General features: G+C 43.7%; 1 protein-coding gene across 1 annotated transcript in view; it reads right to left on the reverse strand.

Annotated features, from left to right (window-relative positions):
- LOC124606517 (thioredoxin domain-containing protein 3 homolog) overlaps window positions 1-16,332 on the reverse strand; it is a 155,977-nt gene extending 139,645 nt beyond the window's left edge. Inside the window, exons 1-2 of the mRNA XM_047138501.1 lie at window positions 16,220-16,332; window positions 15,993-16,104 (exon numbers count right to left, since the gene is read on the reverse strand). Coding sequence (XP_046994457.1) covers window positions 15,993-16,104; window positions 16,220-16,267 — 160 coding nt within the window. The 5' untranslated portion in view covers window positions 16,268-16,332. The remainder of the gene's footprint in view (window positions 1-15,992; window positions 16,105-16,219) is intronic.
- Window positions 16,333-17,728: the final 1,396 nt, after the last annotated feature.

Genomic DNA, 17,728 nt, shown 5'->3' on the forward strand with positions numbered 1-17,728 from the left:
CATGTGGTTCTTTATGTGAGAGGTAGTTCTGAATCACGAACACTCGTAAGCGCAGTGTCGTGGAGAGAAGTAAATATTTCGTTGAGCACGAATTGGAATCGAGTTAACTGCTACCTTCAACTAAAACCGTTGCTCGACTAAGGCATTCCTCCAACCACGTACTTGTTCAGGACCACGCGACAGAAGAATAATTCGCACTTGTAATATAACAGTAATATAACACAACCCGAAGTCCTGTGACTCTGGCGCCACTTAAAATACCGTAATTAAGAAATGTGGCTTCACAGACGCTCTGTGACTGTGCATTGGGGGCATTAACAGAAATTCTGATAGAAACTTGGATGAGACACATCATTTTATTTTCAGTATGCATTGATTGAGAAGCAATATTTTTGAGATTTTCGTGTCATACTGGCGCTATGTGTAACAATATTTTGAAAAGGATAGACTGGCTTCAGCTGCCAGAGACAGTTGTCAAGTTTGTTAGTTGCGTTTGCGCGAGTGTGTGTGTGTGTGTGTGTGTGTGTGTGTGTGTGTGTGTGTGTGTGTGCGCGCGCGCGTGTGTGCGTGCGTGTGTGTGCCTGTTGCATTTTTTTCGACAAAGGCCTTGTTGGCCGAAAGCTCATTTTGAGGCAGCCCTTTTGTTGCGCCTATCTCCGACTCAGCATCTCCGCTGTTTGGTGAGTAGCAATTATTCTTTTCATAATATTGTTACATTCCATCCTGGATTTTCCACTGTTTGGTGCTACGTGTGCATCTTCATGATTAATCCCTAATGACTCCAGAACACTTAGTTTAAAAATGAGGCGAGACGCTCTTCTGCCACATCCTTGTAATTCATGTATACTAATCCATTCTTTTCCACCTTTCCACAAAATTGAGTTTTATTTTTATTGTGTTAGATAACGATCAGTTTGGCTTTAGGAAAGGCAGAGGCATTAGAGAGCAATTGTCACGTTGCGGATGGTAACGGAAGTAAGGCTAAAGAAAAATCAAGACACGTTCGTGGGATTTGTCGACCTTGAAAAAGCGTTCAATAAGGTAAAATGATGCAAGATGTTCGAACTTCTGAGAAAAATAGGGGAAGCTATGGGGAGAGACGGGTAATATACAATATGTACAAGAACCAAGAGGGAATAATAAGAGTGGACGACCGACAACAAAATGCTCGGATTAAAAATGATGTAAGGCAGGGATGTAGTCCTTCGTCCCTAATGTTCAATCTGTACATCGAAGAAGCAATGATGGATATATAAGAAAGGTTCAGAAGTGGAAATAAAATTCCAGATGAAAGTGATCAATGATACGATTCGCTGATGTAATTGCTATCCTGACTGAAAGTGAAGAAGAATTACATGATCTACTGAATGGAATGAACCGTGCCGGTCGGAGTGGCCGTGCGGTTCTAGGCGCTACAGTCTGGAACCGAGCGACCGCTACGGTCGCAGGTTCGAATCCTGCCTCGGGCATGGACGTGTGTGATGTCCTTAGGTTAGTTAGGTTTAATTAGTTCTAAGTTCTAGGCGACTGATGACCTCAAACGTTAAGTCGCATAGTGCTCAGAGCCATTTGAATGAACCGTCTAATGAGTACAGAATATGGATTAAAAGTAAATCGGACAAATGCGAAAGTAATGAAAACTAGCAGCAATGAGAACAGCGAGAAACTGAACATCAGGACTGATGGTCACGAAGTAGATGAAGTTAAGGAATTCTGATACTAGGTAGCAAAATAACCGACGACGTACGGAGCAAGAAGGACATCAAAAATAGACTGGCATTGTCAAACAGGGCATTCCCGGCCAAGAAAAGTCTACTAGCATCAAACACAGGCCTTAATTTGAGGAAGAAATTTCTGAGAACGTACGTTCGGAGCACAGCATTGTACGATAGCGAAACATGGAGTGTGGGAAAACCGGAACAGAAGAGAATCGAAGCTTTTGAGATGTGGTGGCACAGAGGAATGTTGACAATTAGGTGCACTGGTAAGGTAAGGAATGAGGAGGTTCTGCACAGAATCGGAGAGGAAAGGAATATGTGGAAAACAATGACAAGGAGAAGGGACAGGATGATAGGACATATGTTAAGACATCAGGGACTGACTTCCATGGTACTAGAGAGAGCTGTAGAGGGCGAAAACAATAGAGGAAGACAGAGATTGGAAAATATCCAGTATGTAACTGAGGATGTAGGTTGCAAGTGCTACTCTGAGGTGAAGAGGTTGGCACAGGAGTGAAATTCGTGGCGGGCCCCATCAAATAAATCAAAAGATTGATGACTCAAAAAAATAAAAATATAAAATATAAAATAAAAATTAAAAAAGAGATTGCTTACACTCGGTAGTAAAATATTACAGATGCGCTTGTCATCGATTTGTGGGTAGAGTTGTGTGAATCCTATCCTTCCATTATCCTGAGTGTCATCGACGTAATCCGACCACACACAACCTGGCGTTGGTTGCCAGGTGTTCGGAATTTTATCGAACTGTCGGTATTTCAGCCCTCACTCAGTTTTCGGTTCCGAAGTATTAGTTGTCCGATGTTTTTAGAATTCCATTCATACCACTAATTTATTCATTGATATGCAAAAGCATACTACACCAGAACTCCGCATGTAATTATTATCTTTCGATGTTGAAAGTCTTACAGTAAAAGTTACTGGTGAATATCCTATCAGGGCTAAAACAGTGGAGGTGCTTAAAATGGTTTAGTTTGATTAATCAAGATTATCGTGCCGTGTTTCGCCATATATCAGTTAGGTGGGCAACTTTACTGCCGACTGTGAAGGGGCTTTTGCGTGATTGGAAAGCGATCAGAACGAACACTGATCAGCTAAAATATTACGATCGCCTACCTACCAGCCGGTATGTCCGCGTTTGTCACGGATAACAGCAGCGACGGGTCGGGAAAGGAAGCAATGAGGCCGTGGCAGGTCGCTGGAGGGAGTTGGCAACACATCTGCACACACACGTCACCTAATTCACCCCCCTCCCCGGAATTTACGGGAACTGAGTGACTTTTGTGTGCAGATGCAATGCTAACTTCCCCTAGCGACCTACCAAGGCCTTACTGCATCCATGTCAGGACGGTCGCCGCTGAGCTCTGACGCCACGTTCAGTCACGTCACAGATGTACTCGATCGGGTTCAGGCCTGGCGGATTGAGGAGCCAGCGCACCGATTGGAACTCATTACCAAGTTCCTCGAACCACTCCATCATACTCCTGGCAGTGTGACATAGCGCATTGTCTTGTTAAAAAATACCACTCCCGTCGGGAAACATTATCGTCATGAGGGATGTACATGGCCTGGGAGCAGTGTACAATACTCCTTGGCCGACATGGTGCCTCACACGAGCTCCATTTGGGCAAACGAATGGTCCTCAGGGCATAACGGAGCCGCCGCCAGCTTCTCTCTGTCCCACAGTACGAGTGTCAAGGAGCTGTTCGCCTGGAAGACGACGGATTCGCGCCCTCCCATCGGCATGATGAAAGTTTCGGGATTTGTCAGACGATGCAACGCTCTGCCTCTGAGCCAACGTCTAGCGCCGATGGTCACGTGTCCCTTTCAGTCGTAGTTGCCGATGTCATGATGGTAACATTGGCACATGCATGGGCCGTCGGCTGCAGAGGCCCATAGTTAGGAGCGTTCGGTGCACTGTGTGTTCAGGCACACTTGTAATCTGCCCAGCATTAAAGTGTGGTGTTAGTTGCTCCACATTTCTCCGCCTGTCCTGTGTTACCAGTCTCCCCAGCGTACGACGTCCGATTGGTTGGATGGTTTTGGGGGAAGAGACCAAACAGCAAGGTCATCGGTCCCATCGGATTAGGGAAGGACAGGGAAGGAAGTCGGCCGTGCCCTTTCAGAGGAACCATCCCGGCATTTGCCTGGAGCGATTTAGGGAAATCACGGAAAACCTAAATCAGGATGGCCGGACGCGGGATTGAACCGTCGTCCTCCCGAATGCGAGTCCAGTGTGCTAACCACTGCGCCACCTCGCTCGGTTACGACGTCCGACATCAGTAATAATGGATTGTATTGTATTGTATGTTAATCGGGGACCTAGAAACGACGGAGAGGCTCCGTCCCCGCCGCAGCCGCAGTGGTCCACAACCCCACGACGACTACCGCAGTCCACTTCACCCCTCCGCCGCCCCACACTGAACCCAGGGTTATTGTGCGGTTCGGCCCCCGGTGGACCACCCAGGGAACGTCTCACACCAGACGAGTGCAACCCCTATGTTTGCGTGGTAGAGTAATGGTGCCGTAAGCGTACGTGGAGAACTTGTTTGCGCAGCAATTGCCGACATAGTGTAACTGTGGCGGAATAAGGGGAACCAGCCTGCATTCGCCGAAGCAGATGGAAAACCGCCTAAAAACCATCCACAGACTGGCCGGTTCACCGGACCTCGACACAAATCCGCCGGCGGATTCGTGCCGGGGACCAGGAGCTCCTTCCCTCCCGGAAAGCCGTGCGTTAGACCGCACGGCCAACCGGGCGGGCATAATAAGGGATGGCCGCAGAACCTTACGAAGTCTGGGCGTGGTTTCGCGTTGGTTTCACCTCTTGTTGAAGACACTCGCCACAGCACTCCTCGAACACCCGACAAGTCGTGCAGTTTCCAAAATGCTCGTGCCGAGCCTCCGGGCCATCACAATCTACCCTCGGTCAAACTCAGATAGATCGCGCGCCTTCCCCATTCAACACACGGACAGCACGCTCACTGATACTACATGACCGGCTGCTGTGACCGAGCGGTTATAGGCGCTTTAGTCCGGAACCGCGCTGCTGCTACGGTCGCAGGTTCGAATCCTGCCTCGGGCATGGATGTGTGTGATGTTCTTACGTTAGTTAGGTTTAAGTAGTTTCTAAGTGTAGGGGACTGATGACTTCAGATGTTAAGTTCCATAGTGCTCAGAGCCATTTGAACCATTTGATACTACATGCACCGTGCGTGTGTCTGACCAGAAAATCATTCCTCGGCAGGTGACGCTGCTATCGCCTGGGCGGATTTATATAAACGGTAGACCGGTGATCAAATATTCTGGGTGATTACTGTATTTCCGCCATGAGGGTGAGAATGAGTGCAATAAGCTTATTTGGTCTTTCATCGCTGATGAAGAAAGGAGATGCTAGAGTGCTATATTTATTTTGTACATCATTTATTAAAGTTATTTCAGAATTATTTTGTACATCATTTATTAAAGTTATTTCAGAAACCTATTAAATTTCTGGAATCTGAATACATAAATCCTTTTATAATTAAATACTGAATCACGTAAGAACGATTCTATCTTCGGAGCAAACGCTAACCAAGAAATGTTAAAACTAATTGAGATTGAGAGGAATGAATTCAAGAATGGCGCCTTCGTAGCCTTCCAGAGGGTCGAAGATTATCTTAAAAAGTTTAAGATTTTCAGTTACGTGGATGTAGGAAATTTAACTCCTAGATATGAAAACTATATACACGCATCAAAGATGATGCGTGTTGATGAAGACATTGATAAAGAAATTTTATCGGAGATCTGTATACTGAATAAAAATTTGGAACAATTACAAAGTCAGGATTCTGCGTCCTCAAACTCATTTTCATGGAAAACGTTTTTAAACAGAGAAGAAGCGCCTAACATAAAAAATTATCAGAAGGATAATGGCAGTTCCATGCAGCAATTCTGTATGGAAAGAGTCTTCAGTCACACAAGTCATTTATGGTCTGACAGTAGGCACAAATTGAATGTCGATATCATAAAAGCAGAATTATGCATGCGTTACAATTTGAAGTTTGCAACATGCAACTACTTTTACCAAAAAATTAAAGATAATAAAATCTGTTGAAACCTGCAACTAGCTATAATAAATATAATTTTTTATGTTTACTAAGTTTTTTATTGTGTTCAGCCTCAGGCCTTTGCTCAGTAAATCCTTTCGCCAGGCAGTGTTCCGTAATTTCATCAGTTTAATCTGGCAACCCTAACCCTGGCAGATGTTAAGGAGGACTTCCATGAGCAGCCCTCCCCTTGCTCCACTGTCATCATTTCCGTCATTCTTGCTGACGTCACGACGACGTCACGATTCCAATCTGATCTGCGATCACAGGAAGAATTTATTTCAACGAATTGCTATTCCTTGCAAATGATATTGTCGTTTGTAAAGTATTTTCCTCCACCCAAACAATGAAGGAAACTTTAATCGAACCAACTACACAAGTCGTTGCTGTAGTACATGTTTCTATTGAATGAATCGTTAATTGCAATAATACGAAAACAAATATGATATATTCTGTGTAAAACCATTTAAATGTGACACGAACTGAACTGAACCAACCGGTGTGTATTTTATGTAATATATTCAAAGTAAACCATATTCTGAAAATTTTAACATAATATTCCAAATAATCTGACATGATGTAAACCAAGATTAAAAGTTTCTCTCGTGGTTTCCCTTGGCTTTCCACGAGACTAGTGTGAATAGGGATACATCAGTTAAATTTCATCCAAGGTTGCAAGATTCCTAACCTTCTAAAATGAGCACTAGGTGCTAGAGTAGCTATATCAATTGTGGGAAAGCAGTCGTAGCCAAATATTGTAAACTGTATGTCAAAGCATGTGTCACGCTAAACAGATGTAATTTTTCATTCGGTCGCAGCAATAATGAAGAAAATATACTGTCACCTAATAATTATTTACTCGTCAAGAGAAAACTTTGATAATCACATGTGTATTGTTGAAATATTAATCTATCACGGAACTGAATTATTGACGTATCTAATAAACTTACAAAATAGATATATGTGTGCCTCACGAAAAAATAAACGTGACTGAAACCTATGACCCTTATCCTATCCTTAAGGTGGACTTCATTCATAGTAATTAATGTCGTATGACCAGAAAACAATTTTTGACATTCAAGGAAAATTGATTGACCTTAAGTGTAAAGGTTGTAGTCACAGAATAGTACCAGAAACCTTAATTTCTTTATGATCTTTGGTCCCTTTTGTGGCTCTGTAATGTCTCATGACAGTAATTAATGTGTTTTGCGTTGGTCAGAGTAACTGTTTATTAGCAGAAGAAGAATTCCACTGCAACTGCACTAAGTGCGACGTGCTATACAAGGTGTTTCACCTAATTCTGCCATCTCAAATATCTCTGGAACAACAATAGATATTCAAAAAATGTTTTCACCAGCATGAACATGCGGCAGGGGCTTAGGAAACCAAATACTATGCGAAATTTTAAAACGTAAGCAACTTGTGTATTTTTAAGTAGACAGCCCCTATTATTTCGTATGCAATCAAAAGCATGAAAAATCACAGAAATAATGGCTTTGGTTGCATCGAAATACGTCAATTACATCCAGAGAAATTGCGAAGCGAAGTTGACACTTGAAATAAATGAAGCGCACAGCTAGCGAACGTCCTGAGACTCTAGCGTGCACCTAACGCTGCCTGTGTCAGAGGTTCACACAATGGAAAGGTATGCACAATCCACAAAAATAAACAAGTAACTCGTAAAGCGCAAAGTTACGTTTTTCAAATTGTAAATGTATGTTTATTCTAGCGAAATGACAGCTAGAGCTACAAATAGAGATGATACACTTGAATCCACTTTGCTAAACACATTTACTAGTGCCCTGTCGCCCACAGCAACTGTATTGTTGTGCATTACATCCAGCATAGAAAATACACCCACATCTTGACCAAGGAAACTGTGTCACGTCAACATATGCCCGAAGTGCGCTCCGTTTGCATGAATACCCGTTTGCAGACGGGTAACGAGAGACTGTTGCACAGATTCTAAAGTTTCTACAGATATTGCCGCACACGCCGTAGTAATATGATGTTGCATATCCTCTATTGTCGTTTGGAGATCTTGATACAAACTGTCTCTCACTGCGCCCCAGACAAAGAAGCCTAATGGCGTGAAGTCGGGGGACCATGCTGGCCATCGCACAGTACCTCCATGCCCCAACTACCTATTTGCAAATGTCGCATCTAGAACCTCTCTGGCAACTTTTGCATTGTGTGTGGGACACCCATCATGTTGGAACCACATCGATAGACGAGTTTCCAATCCTAGATCCTCGATGAGGAGCACTAGTGTGTGTTGAAGAAATGATGCATATCGCTGTCCATTCAACGTTCCACGGTAAAAATAGGGACCTATAATAAAGTTAGCAATGATACCGCACCAAACATTGACACTCCACTGTCGTTGATGAGCAACTTGGCGAATCCAGTGGGGATTTTGAACGGACCAGTAGTGCATGTTCCGCAGATTCACATTACCATGATTTATAAATGAAGCCTCGTCCGTAAACAACGTATTGCTTAGGAATACTGGATTACCTTCCAACTGCTGAGTGCAAAACGACACAATGCAATGCGGGATTCAAAGTCATTCCTGTACAGTTCTTGGTGCAGTGATATATGGAACGGATGAAACTGGTGCCGATGCAAGATTCTGCACACACTACAGGGTTATTACAAATGATTGAAGCGATTTCACAGCTCTACAATAACTTTATTATTTGAGATATCTTCACAGTGCTTTGCACACACATACAAAAACTCAAAAAGTTTTTTTAGGCATTCACAAATGTTCGATATGTGCCCCTTTAGTGATTCGGCAGACATCAAGCCGATAATCAAGTTCCTCCCACACTCGGCGCAGCATGTCCCCATCAATGAGTTCGAAAGCATCGTTGATGCGAGCTCGCAGTTCTGGCACGTTTCTTGGTAGAGGAGCTTTAAACACTGAATCTTTCACATAACCCCACAGAAAGAAATCGCATGGGGTTAAGTCGGGAGAGCGTGGAGGCCATGACATGAATTGCTGATCATGATATCCACCACGACCGATCCATTGGTTTCCCAATCTCCTGTTTAAGAAATGCCGAACATCATGATGGAAGTGCGGTGGAGCACCATCCTGTTGAAAGATGAAGTCGGCGCTGTCGGTCTCCAGTTGTGGCATGAGCCAATTTTCCAGCATGTCCAGATACACGTGTCCTGTAACGTTTTTTTCGCAGAAGAAAAAGGGGCCGTAAACTTTAAACCGTGAGATTGCACAAAACACGTTAACTTTTGGTGAATTGCGAATTTGCTGCACGAATGCGTGAGGATTCTCTACCGCCCAGATTCGCACATTGTGTCTGTTCACTTCACCATTAAGAAAATATGTTGCTTCATCACTGAAAACAAGTTTCGCACTGAACGCATCCTCTTCCATGAGCTGTTGCAACCGCGCCGAAAATTCAAAGCGTTTGACTTTGTCAGGGCTTGTAGCAATTGTAAACGCTAAGGCTTCTGCTTTAGCCTTTTCCGTAAGATTTTCCAAACCGTCGGCTGTGGTACGTTTAGCTCCCTGCTTGCTTTATTCGTCGACTTCCGCGGGCTACACGTGAAACTTGCCCGCACGCGTTCAACCGTTTCTTCGCTCACTGCAGGCCGACCCCTTGATTTCCCCTTACAGAGGCATCCAGCAGCTTTAATCTGCGCATACCATAGCCGAATGGAGTTAGCAGTTGGTGGATCTTTGTTGAACTTCGTCCTGAAGTGTCGTTGCACTGTTATGACTGACTGATGTGAGTGCATTTCAAGCACGACATACGCTTTCTCGGCTCCTGTCGCCATTTTGTCTCACTGCACTCTCGAGCGCTCTGGCGGCAGAAACCTGAAGTGCGGCTTCATCCGAACAAAACTTTATGAGTTTTTCTACGTATCTGTAGTATGTCGTGACCATATGTCAATGAATGGAGCTACAGGGAATTTATGAAATCGCTTCAATCATTTGTAATAGCCCTGTACTGTGGCTTTATCCTGCACCTCGTGCAATTTCTCGTACACCCACCTGAGGATTGTACGCTACAGCAGCCAGAACAGCTATTTCGTTTCCATTGCCAGTCGCTGGCGTTGCACGTCGACGTTTTGTGAGCTTCCTGTTTCCGTGAGTGTGTTGCAGATGTTGCCAATGGTTCGACGTGACGGACACCGCCGATGATGGTAGCGTTCAGCATACAGTGTCACAGCTGCGGTAGCATTTCTGTGACATTCGCCATACATTAAAATTATATCTACTTTTTCTTCATTACTGAAGGCCAGCATATCAAGTAGATGACGACAAAAGTAACAAGCCACAAGAAAACGGGTTTTAATGTGGCAACGTATGTGAATTACGCTACAGTATGAGAGCAGTTCAATAGACAAGATTAGGAGACACTTGTACACTGAAGGTAGAGCGAGCCGTGGTGCTATTGGTATGTTTACGGCAGGATACAAGCGCCAGAGCAGGCAACCCCTGCTCTGAGCACAGTACTGCATGCAATGTATTACGTCAGAAACTGTGACACCGTTGCTAGCCCTTACAAACCACATAGTTCAGAACTTATGAGGTTTGGAAACTTGAAACCAAGTGTGTTATCACTAATTGTACCTCTAGTTGTCATTTCGCAACAATAAACATTATGCACAGCACATCTATCATTCTCATACCACATTATTTGACACATTATAAAAGGTGGACCGGTTCAAGTAAGGTACAGCTCAAGAAGGGGCTAACCTATCATCCCTCTTTAGGAGTGCCATCAATGACATATGGGCCAATGATGTGTTGTTATACAATACCACACCATACATTAACACTCCATTGACGTAGTACGTCAACCACATCACGATTACCGGCAGCGTGAGGTGCACGCTTGAGTCTCAGGTCGTGTCGTGCGCTTGGTGTGTGCTTCATTTATTTCAAGCGTCAACTTCGCTTGGCAATGTCTCGGGATGTAATTGACGTATTGCGATGCACCCAACGCCATTGTTTTTTTGATTTTTCGTGCTATTGATTGCATACGAAATAATAGGGGGTGTCCTTCATAAAATGCACGAGTTTGAGTTGAAAGTAGTCTTTGTTCACGTTTTAAAATTTCGCATAGTATTTTGTTTCCTAAGCCCCTGCCGTCCGTTCATGCTGGTGAAACTCATTTTTGAATAAAAGTGGTTCAAATGGCTCTGAGCACTATGGGACTTAACTTCTGAGGTCATCAGTCCCCTAGAACTTAGAACTACTTAAACCTAACTGACCTAAGGACATCACACATATCCATGCCCGAGGCAGGATTCGAACCTGCGACCGTAGCGGTCACGCGGTTCCAGACTGTAGCGCCTAGAACCGCTCGGCCACTCCGGCCGGTATTTTTGAATAGCTACTGTTGTTCCAGAGATATTTGAGGTGGCAGAGTTAGGTTCAAATGTTCAAATGTGTGTGAAATTTTATGGGACTTAACTGCTACGGTCATCAGTCCCTAAGTTTACACACTACTTAACCTAAATTATCCTAAGGACAAACACACACATCCATGCCCGAGGGAGGACTCGAACCTCCGCCGGGACCAGCAGCACAGTTCATGACTGCAGCGCCGTAGACCGCTCGGCTAATCCCGCGCGGCCAGATTTAGGTGCGACAGACACCCTGTATATTTAATTTGTTTGGAGATTTGGAAATAAACCTATCTTTACATTGGATTTTTCTCAATTCTTTAATCAAGATTCAAAGTCCTAATAAGCAAATTAAAGTAACGTTTATTCCAGGAATTGTTGCTGTTCTCCGTCATGTAATATAGGACCTGCAACTTTGGATCGCTGTTTGTGAATTGTTTTCAAATACATGATTCGAATAAAAATATATTTCATATCGTTGCTGACTATTAGCTTGAAACAATATTGTGCCCTGCACAGCGCGCGATACTCTTCCAGTTGTGACTTATCTGCTCTCAATTCCAAAATAAAATAATAGTAAAAAAAAAAACAAGATTTTCTCTTGAGAAAAGCTTATGAATCAGATTTCCAAATATATAAAAATGTTCTATGTGCGTCACATCTAGCAGACAAACTGTAAGAATAAAGTGATAGCGAAATAATTCATTCTTAGTCTTTGTTTTCGTCATAAAGCCACATTTCTTAATTACGATATTTTAAACTAAACACATTTTGGTAGCCCCATATGAACGACGAAACCGTAAACACACCACTAGCCAGTTAGATCTGTAACAAGAACTAAATTGCTGAAATATTTGGTACAGTAATAATAAGAATACTGAAACCTTTTTAGTGCTTCAGCATGCCTCATTATATCATTCGTGAGAGAATGACAAACAAAATACCAAATTCATAAATAGGGTATATTTGTCGTGGCGCTGCAGCACCCAGGGAACAACGACCAATAGCTGAGTGTGTGTTTGCTTGCATTTGGACAAACGCAGGTGCCCTAACCACGGCGAGAATCAGGACCGGTTTAAGACCCAAACTGCACAAGCTGCCAGCCATGGCGGCAAGCCGAGAGGGCTGCCGGAGGTGCCGCAACTGTAAGACTTCTGTACAGGACGTGTCAGAATTAGTAGTGGCCGTTCTGGGCGCCAACCGGAGAGGAGCAACATTCATGTACAGTGCGCACCATAACTGAAAACTGACGTGGATGAAAAGGGGTGAAGGTGAAGGGTGTGAAACGTTAAGTCATTTGTGTGGAAAATGTCCTGAAACCGACCCTAACCACAATAGTCGAACTACGGAGGAAAGGTGCAATATTAAACGACTACAGACAACATCTACATCTACATCTACATGGATACTCTGCAACTCACATTTAAGTGCCTGGCAGAGGGTTCATCGAACCACCTTCACAATTCTCTATTATTCCAATCTGGTATAGCGCGCAGGAAGAATGAACACCTATATCTTTCCGTACGAGCACTGAATTCCCTTATTTTATTTTTGTGATCATTCCTCTCTATGTAAGTCGGTGTAAACAAAATATTTTCGCATTCGGAGGAGAAAGTTGGTGATTGGAATTCCGTCACAACGAAAAACGCCTTTCTCTTAATGATGTCCATCCCAAATCCTATATCATTTCTGTGATACTCTCTCCTATATTTCGCGATAATATAAAACGTGCTGCCTTTCTTTGAACTTTTTCGATGTACTCAGTCAGTCCTATTTGGTAAGGATCCCACACTGCGCAACAGTATTCTAAAAGATGACGGACAAGCGTAGTGTAGGCAGTCTCCTTAGCAGGTCTGTTACATTCTCTAAATGTCCTGCCAATAAAACGCAGTCTTTGGTTAGCCTTCCCCACAGCATTTACTATGTGTTCCTTCCAATTTAAATTGTTCGTAATTGTAATTCCTAGGTATTTAGTTGAATTTACGACTTTTAGATTAGACTGATTTATCGTGTAATCGAAGTTTAACGAGTTCCTTTTAGCACTCATGTGGATGACCTCACTCTTTTCGTTATTTAGGGTCAACTGCCACTTTTCGCACCATTCAGATATTTTTTTCTAAATCGTTTTGCAGTTTGTTTTGATCTTCTGATGACTTTATTAGTCGATAAACGACAGCGTCATCTGCAAACAACCGAAGATGGCTGCTCAGATTGTCTCCCAAATCGTTTATATAGATAAGGAACAGCAATGGGCCTATAACACTACCTTGGGGAACGCCTGAAATCACTTCTGTTTTACTCGATGACTTTCCGTCAATTACAACGAACTGTGACCTCTCTGACAGGAAATCACAGATCGAGTCACATAACTGAGACGATATTCCATAAGCACGCAATTTCACTACGAGCCGCTTGTGTGGTAGAGTGTCAAAAGCCTTCCGGAAATCCAGAAATACGGAATCGATCTGAAATCCCTTGTCAATAGCACTCAGCACTTCATGTGAATAAAGAGCTAGTTGTGTTTCAGAAGAAAGATGTTTTCTAAACCCAGGTTGGCTGTGTGTCAATAGACCGTTTTCCTCGAGGTAACTCATAATGTTCAAACACAATATATGCTCTAAAATCCTGCTGCATATCGACGTTAACGATATGTGCTTGTAATTAAGTGGATTACTCCTACTATCTTTCTTGAAGATTGATGTGACCTGTGCAACAATCGAGTCTTTGGGTACGGATCTTTCGTCGAGCGAACGGTTGTATATGATTGTGAAGTATGGAGCTGATGCATCAGCAGAATTCATAGCAACAATCTGTTTAAAAAAGTAGGGTGTTACAACTGCACCATCTGAGCACATCTACCGATATATTATGGACATAAAGTAAAGTACTACTAATTATTACATTAACGGCTGTATTCACGATAAAGGAACAAGTGCCAGCCTTAACTTACATGTATCGAACAAAACCAAACGAAAAAACACAATCCAGTATTTTCTTTTTTTCATAGAAAATTCCGCACTGACTGTATGAATGATTTTTATTAAATCTGCGACCGGTTTCGCACCACTTATCGGTGCATCCTCAGGCAATATACGCTATTTATAACATAGTAACGTTGAACATTGCCCTGTAGCCACTCCCCACCATTCACGTCCAGTATACCATCATCTGGTGAAAGCGGTAGTTAAAATTTAGAAGTCTTTTTTTTAAAATTATTTAAATGATGGGAGCGGCAATGACTGTGCAAGCTGAGCGGAGCCGCGCGGCAGCGGACACGGCCCAAGTCAGATGTTAACAACATCCATGTGTCGTCGACTGTTCTTAGTTAGAAACGTTTAGTCTAACTTTTTTAACGCTGTTTCCCCAGAACAATAAAGCTAAATGTCCTTAAGATTGGTACGTTTAAACAGGCAGTTAAAGTACAGCTCTTAAATAATGCATACTATACAGTAAATAATTACTTAAATGACACAAAATAGGGCTTGGAAAAAGTGTTAGCCTTGGTAAAAAAAAAAACTCAAATAATAAAAATCTCAATCATTAATCGGTATACTTTTTAAAAGAAGTCACTTGGGCTCTATCAAGGTACGGCATGTTATAGTCCACCTAATAGTGCGAAGAAAAAGCAAAATGTGATGGCGTCCTTCTAAGAGTTTCGCATAATCACAGTAGGTACGTGTAAAGTGCATATGAAACATGGAAAATGTGCAATCTTAATCAGGGTTATGTCATTACGACATTGTACATAATACATTAAAATGCATTATTTAACTACTGGAGTGCGGGATCTGCGTCTTAAAATCAAATTCAATGCATTTCAAAGAACATAACCGCATCGTCTTCTTTTTCTGAAAAAGTGTATGCCCAAGATCTCTGAAGGAAAAGGCTAATCTCAACTTCTTGAGCTCAAAATCTTCTTTATTAGGAAGGGATGCTGACTCAAAGTTTCGGACAAATAAATGGCAACGCCGAAGGAATGTAATCGACTGGTAGGTGTTGGTTCAAATGGCTCTGAGCACTATGGGACTTAACTAACTAGAACTAATTAAACCTAAATAACTTAAGGACATCACACACATCCATGCCCGAGGCAGGATTCGAACCTGCGACCGTAGCGGTCGCGCGGTTCCAGACTGAAGTGCCTAGAACTGCTCGGCCACATTGGCCAGCTTTGAAATATGCTTGGGTTGCCAGGCTATGTCTTGTTTTTAAAAATTCGGATGGAGTGACTTTTTGTACCGTGATGGAGAAGTAGAAATATTAGACTAACCATGAAGCTGTCTACCTGCAATATTTAATTTATGAGAAATAGAGGTTGTGCAGACTAAATTAGGAACTGGAACAGCTATTTTCCAGACGCCATATTTAAATGGGATAGCAAATCCGCTTGCAGCCTTAAGGTATAAACATGCCAGTGGAAAACAATTTCCGAAATTCAGTTTTCGTCTTCTGGACGAAGTATTACATGTAAATGCAGTGTATGTATGTGATCCAGCTATATTTACAAAATTTTATGTACTCGCTATATATGAACAATGAAATACAGACAAAGACTGTAGCGTCTAGAACCGCTCGGCCACCCCGGCCGGCATGGTAAGTGTGTCATGTCGAAAGCGAGGGTGTTCAGCATTAGGAGCAAGTGCAGTGCCTTCAATCACTAGTGCGGAGATGTGACTAAGTTAAAGTGAAAATAAACCACTTCCATAAGTGATAATAAGCGTGCCTTTCAGTTATGTTTTCGCTGTGGCGTGCCTGTTACTGATGGGCGGAGCAGCTGGGTACTCACCGAGCAGGCCCTCCTTGGCTAGGATCTTGTCCCACTCCTCGTCGGTGTTGATCTCCGCCTGCAGCTGCACGATCGCCCCCTTCTTGCCGGCCATCCTCCTGCCGACGCCCGCCTGCGCAACACAAACATAAGCGAGCCGGTCAGACACGGTTTTCCGCGCGGCCGAAGCATCTGCGAGCAGCCGGCGCGCGGGGGGCCGCAGCCTCCGCCGCCAGATCGCGCCTAACCGGGTTCTTCTTCTTCTTTTTCTTCTCCTTCTTCCTGAAGAGAGCCATGGCTGCAGGTCGCGCACTCTCGCCGATCGGGTGACACAGCGGAGATGAAGGCACAGTGTCGCAGACACTGTCGATGCGGGCGGGGAGCAGAAGCGCTCATATTTATATACCAGCCGGTGCCAGCCAATTATGACGCAAGAGCAAGTTTATACTAATGGGCGGCTGCGAGGCAAAAAGGGACTAATGACGGAACGGGGCAAGTTGTGACTCGTACCATTGTGTGCGACCGGCGCACGCGAGGCCGCCGCTAATGCCGAGCAGAGTAACGAGCGGCCAGACATGCGAGCGGCGCGCGCGGCCTTATATATATATGTATAACGAGCCCTAGTCTACTCACTCACCGCGGGCTCCCTCGGCGATACCCGAAACGCGCTTGCGCCTCGATTTCTTCGCTTTTTTTACGCCGCCGAGAACGTCACGGATTCGATATGGCGGCACGCGCTGGAGAGAGGGTTGTTAGATCGTTTCCCGTGGCAACCGGCCTTCCGCCGGGCGCGAGACACCTCGCAAATCGCTCCGACCAGACGCGACGATCGCGTTCTTCGATACTTTTCCCTGCCCAGATTTGTACCTGTCGGCGATAACGCCAGCGAAAGTAAAATCGAGGAGATATACGGCCCAACTTCCCTTTTTAGCTTAACCTTGAAACCGCACCGAAGAATACCAGCGAAACAACCCAACTTAACCTTACTACTGTTAACCACTGAAACTTCTACACAAATTAACGCAGAGGTCACAGTGAACTACGAGGGTGAGTCAAATGAAAACCTTAAATTTGTAATAACAAATCGAAATTTCCAGTCGTTATCCTGTTGGGGCATAGCGCTACTCAACACCTGTTATAAGATCTTCTCCAACTGCCTATTAGAACGAATAAAACCTATAGCAACAGACATAATTGGAGAATACCAAGGAGGTTTCCAGGCAGGGCGATCAACCACGGACCAGATATTTGTCCTAAAACAGGTCTGTGAAAAAATGTACGAATACGGACGAGAGATACATCTCCTGTTTGTAGACTTCAAGAAGGCTTACGACAGTATACATAGACCTAGCCTGATTGGAACTATGACAGAGTTTGGTATGCCAAAGAAGTTGGTCAAACTGGTAGAGGTATGCCTAAATGACACAAAACTTAAGGTTAAGGTAGGCAATCAAATGACAGAAAGCTTCCAAGTTGTAACAGGATTACGCCAAGGAGATGGGCTATCACCTGTCCTCTTCAACCTGGCACTTGAGAAGGTAATGCGGGATTTCAACAAAGAAAACATCGAGGGCATTCAAATTGGTAATGAACACATTACATATCTGGCCTATGCAGACGACATTGCACTATTAGCATGCACACAAGAAGATCTGAAGAGAAGTATCCAGACCTTGGAGTTATTGGCAGCTAGGATCGGTCTATAAATTAGCTCTGAAAAGACAGAGTATAAGACCATAGGAAGAAAGATCCAGAAC

Source organism: Schistocerca americana, chromosome 3, assembly GCF_021461395.2.
Source record: "Schistocerca americana isolate TAMUIC-IGC-003095 chromosome 3, iqSchAmer2.1, whole genome shotgun sequence".
NCBI classification, from domain to species: Eukaryota; Metazoa; Arthropoda; class Insecta; order Orthoptera; family Acrididae; genus Schistocerca; species Schistocerca americana.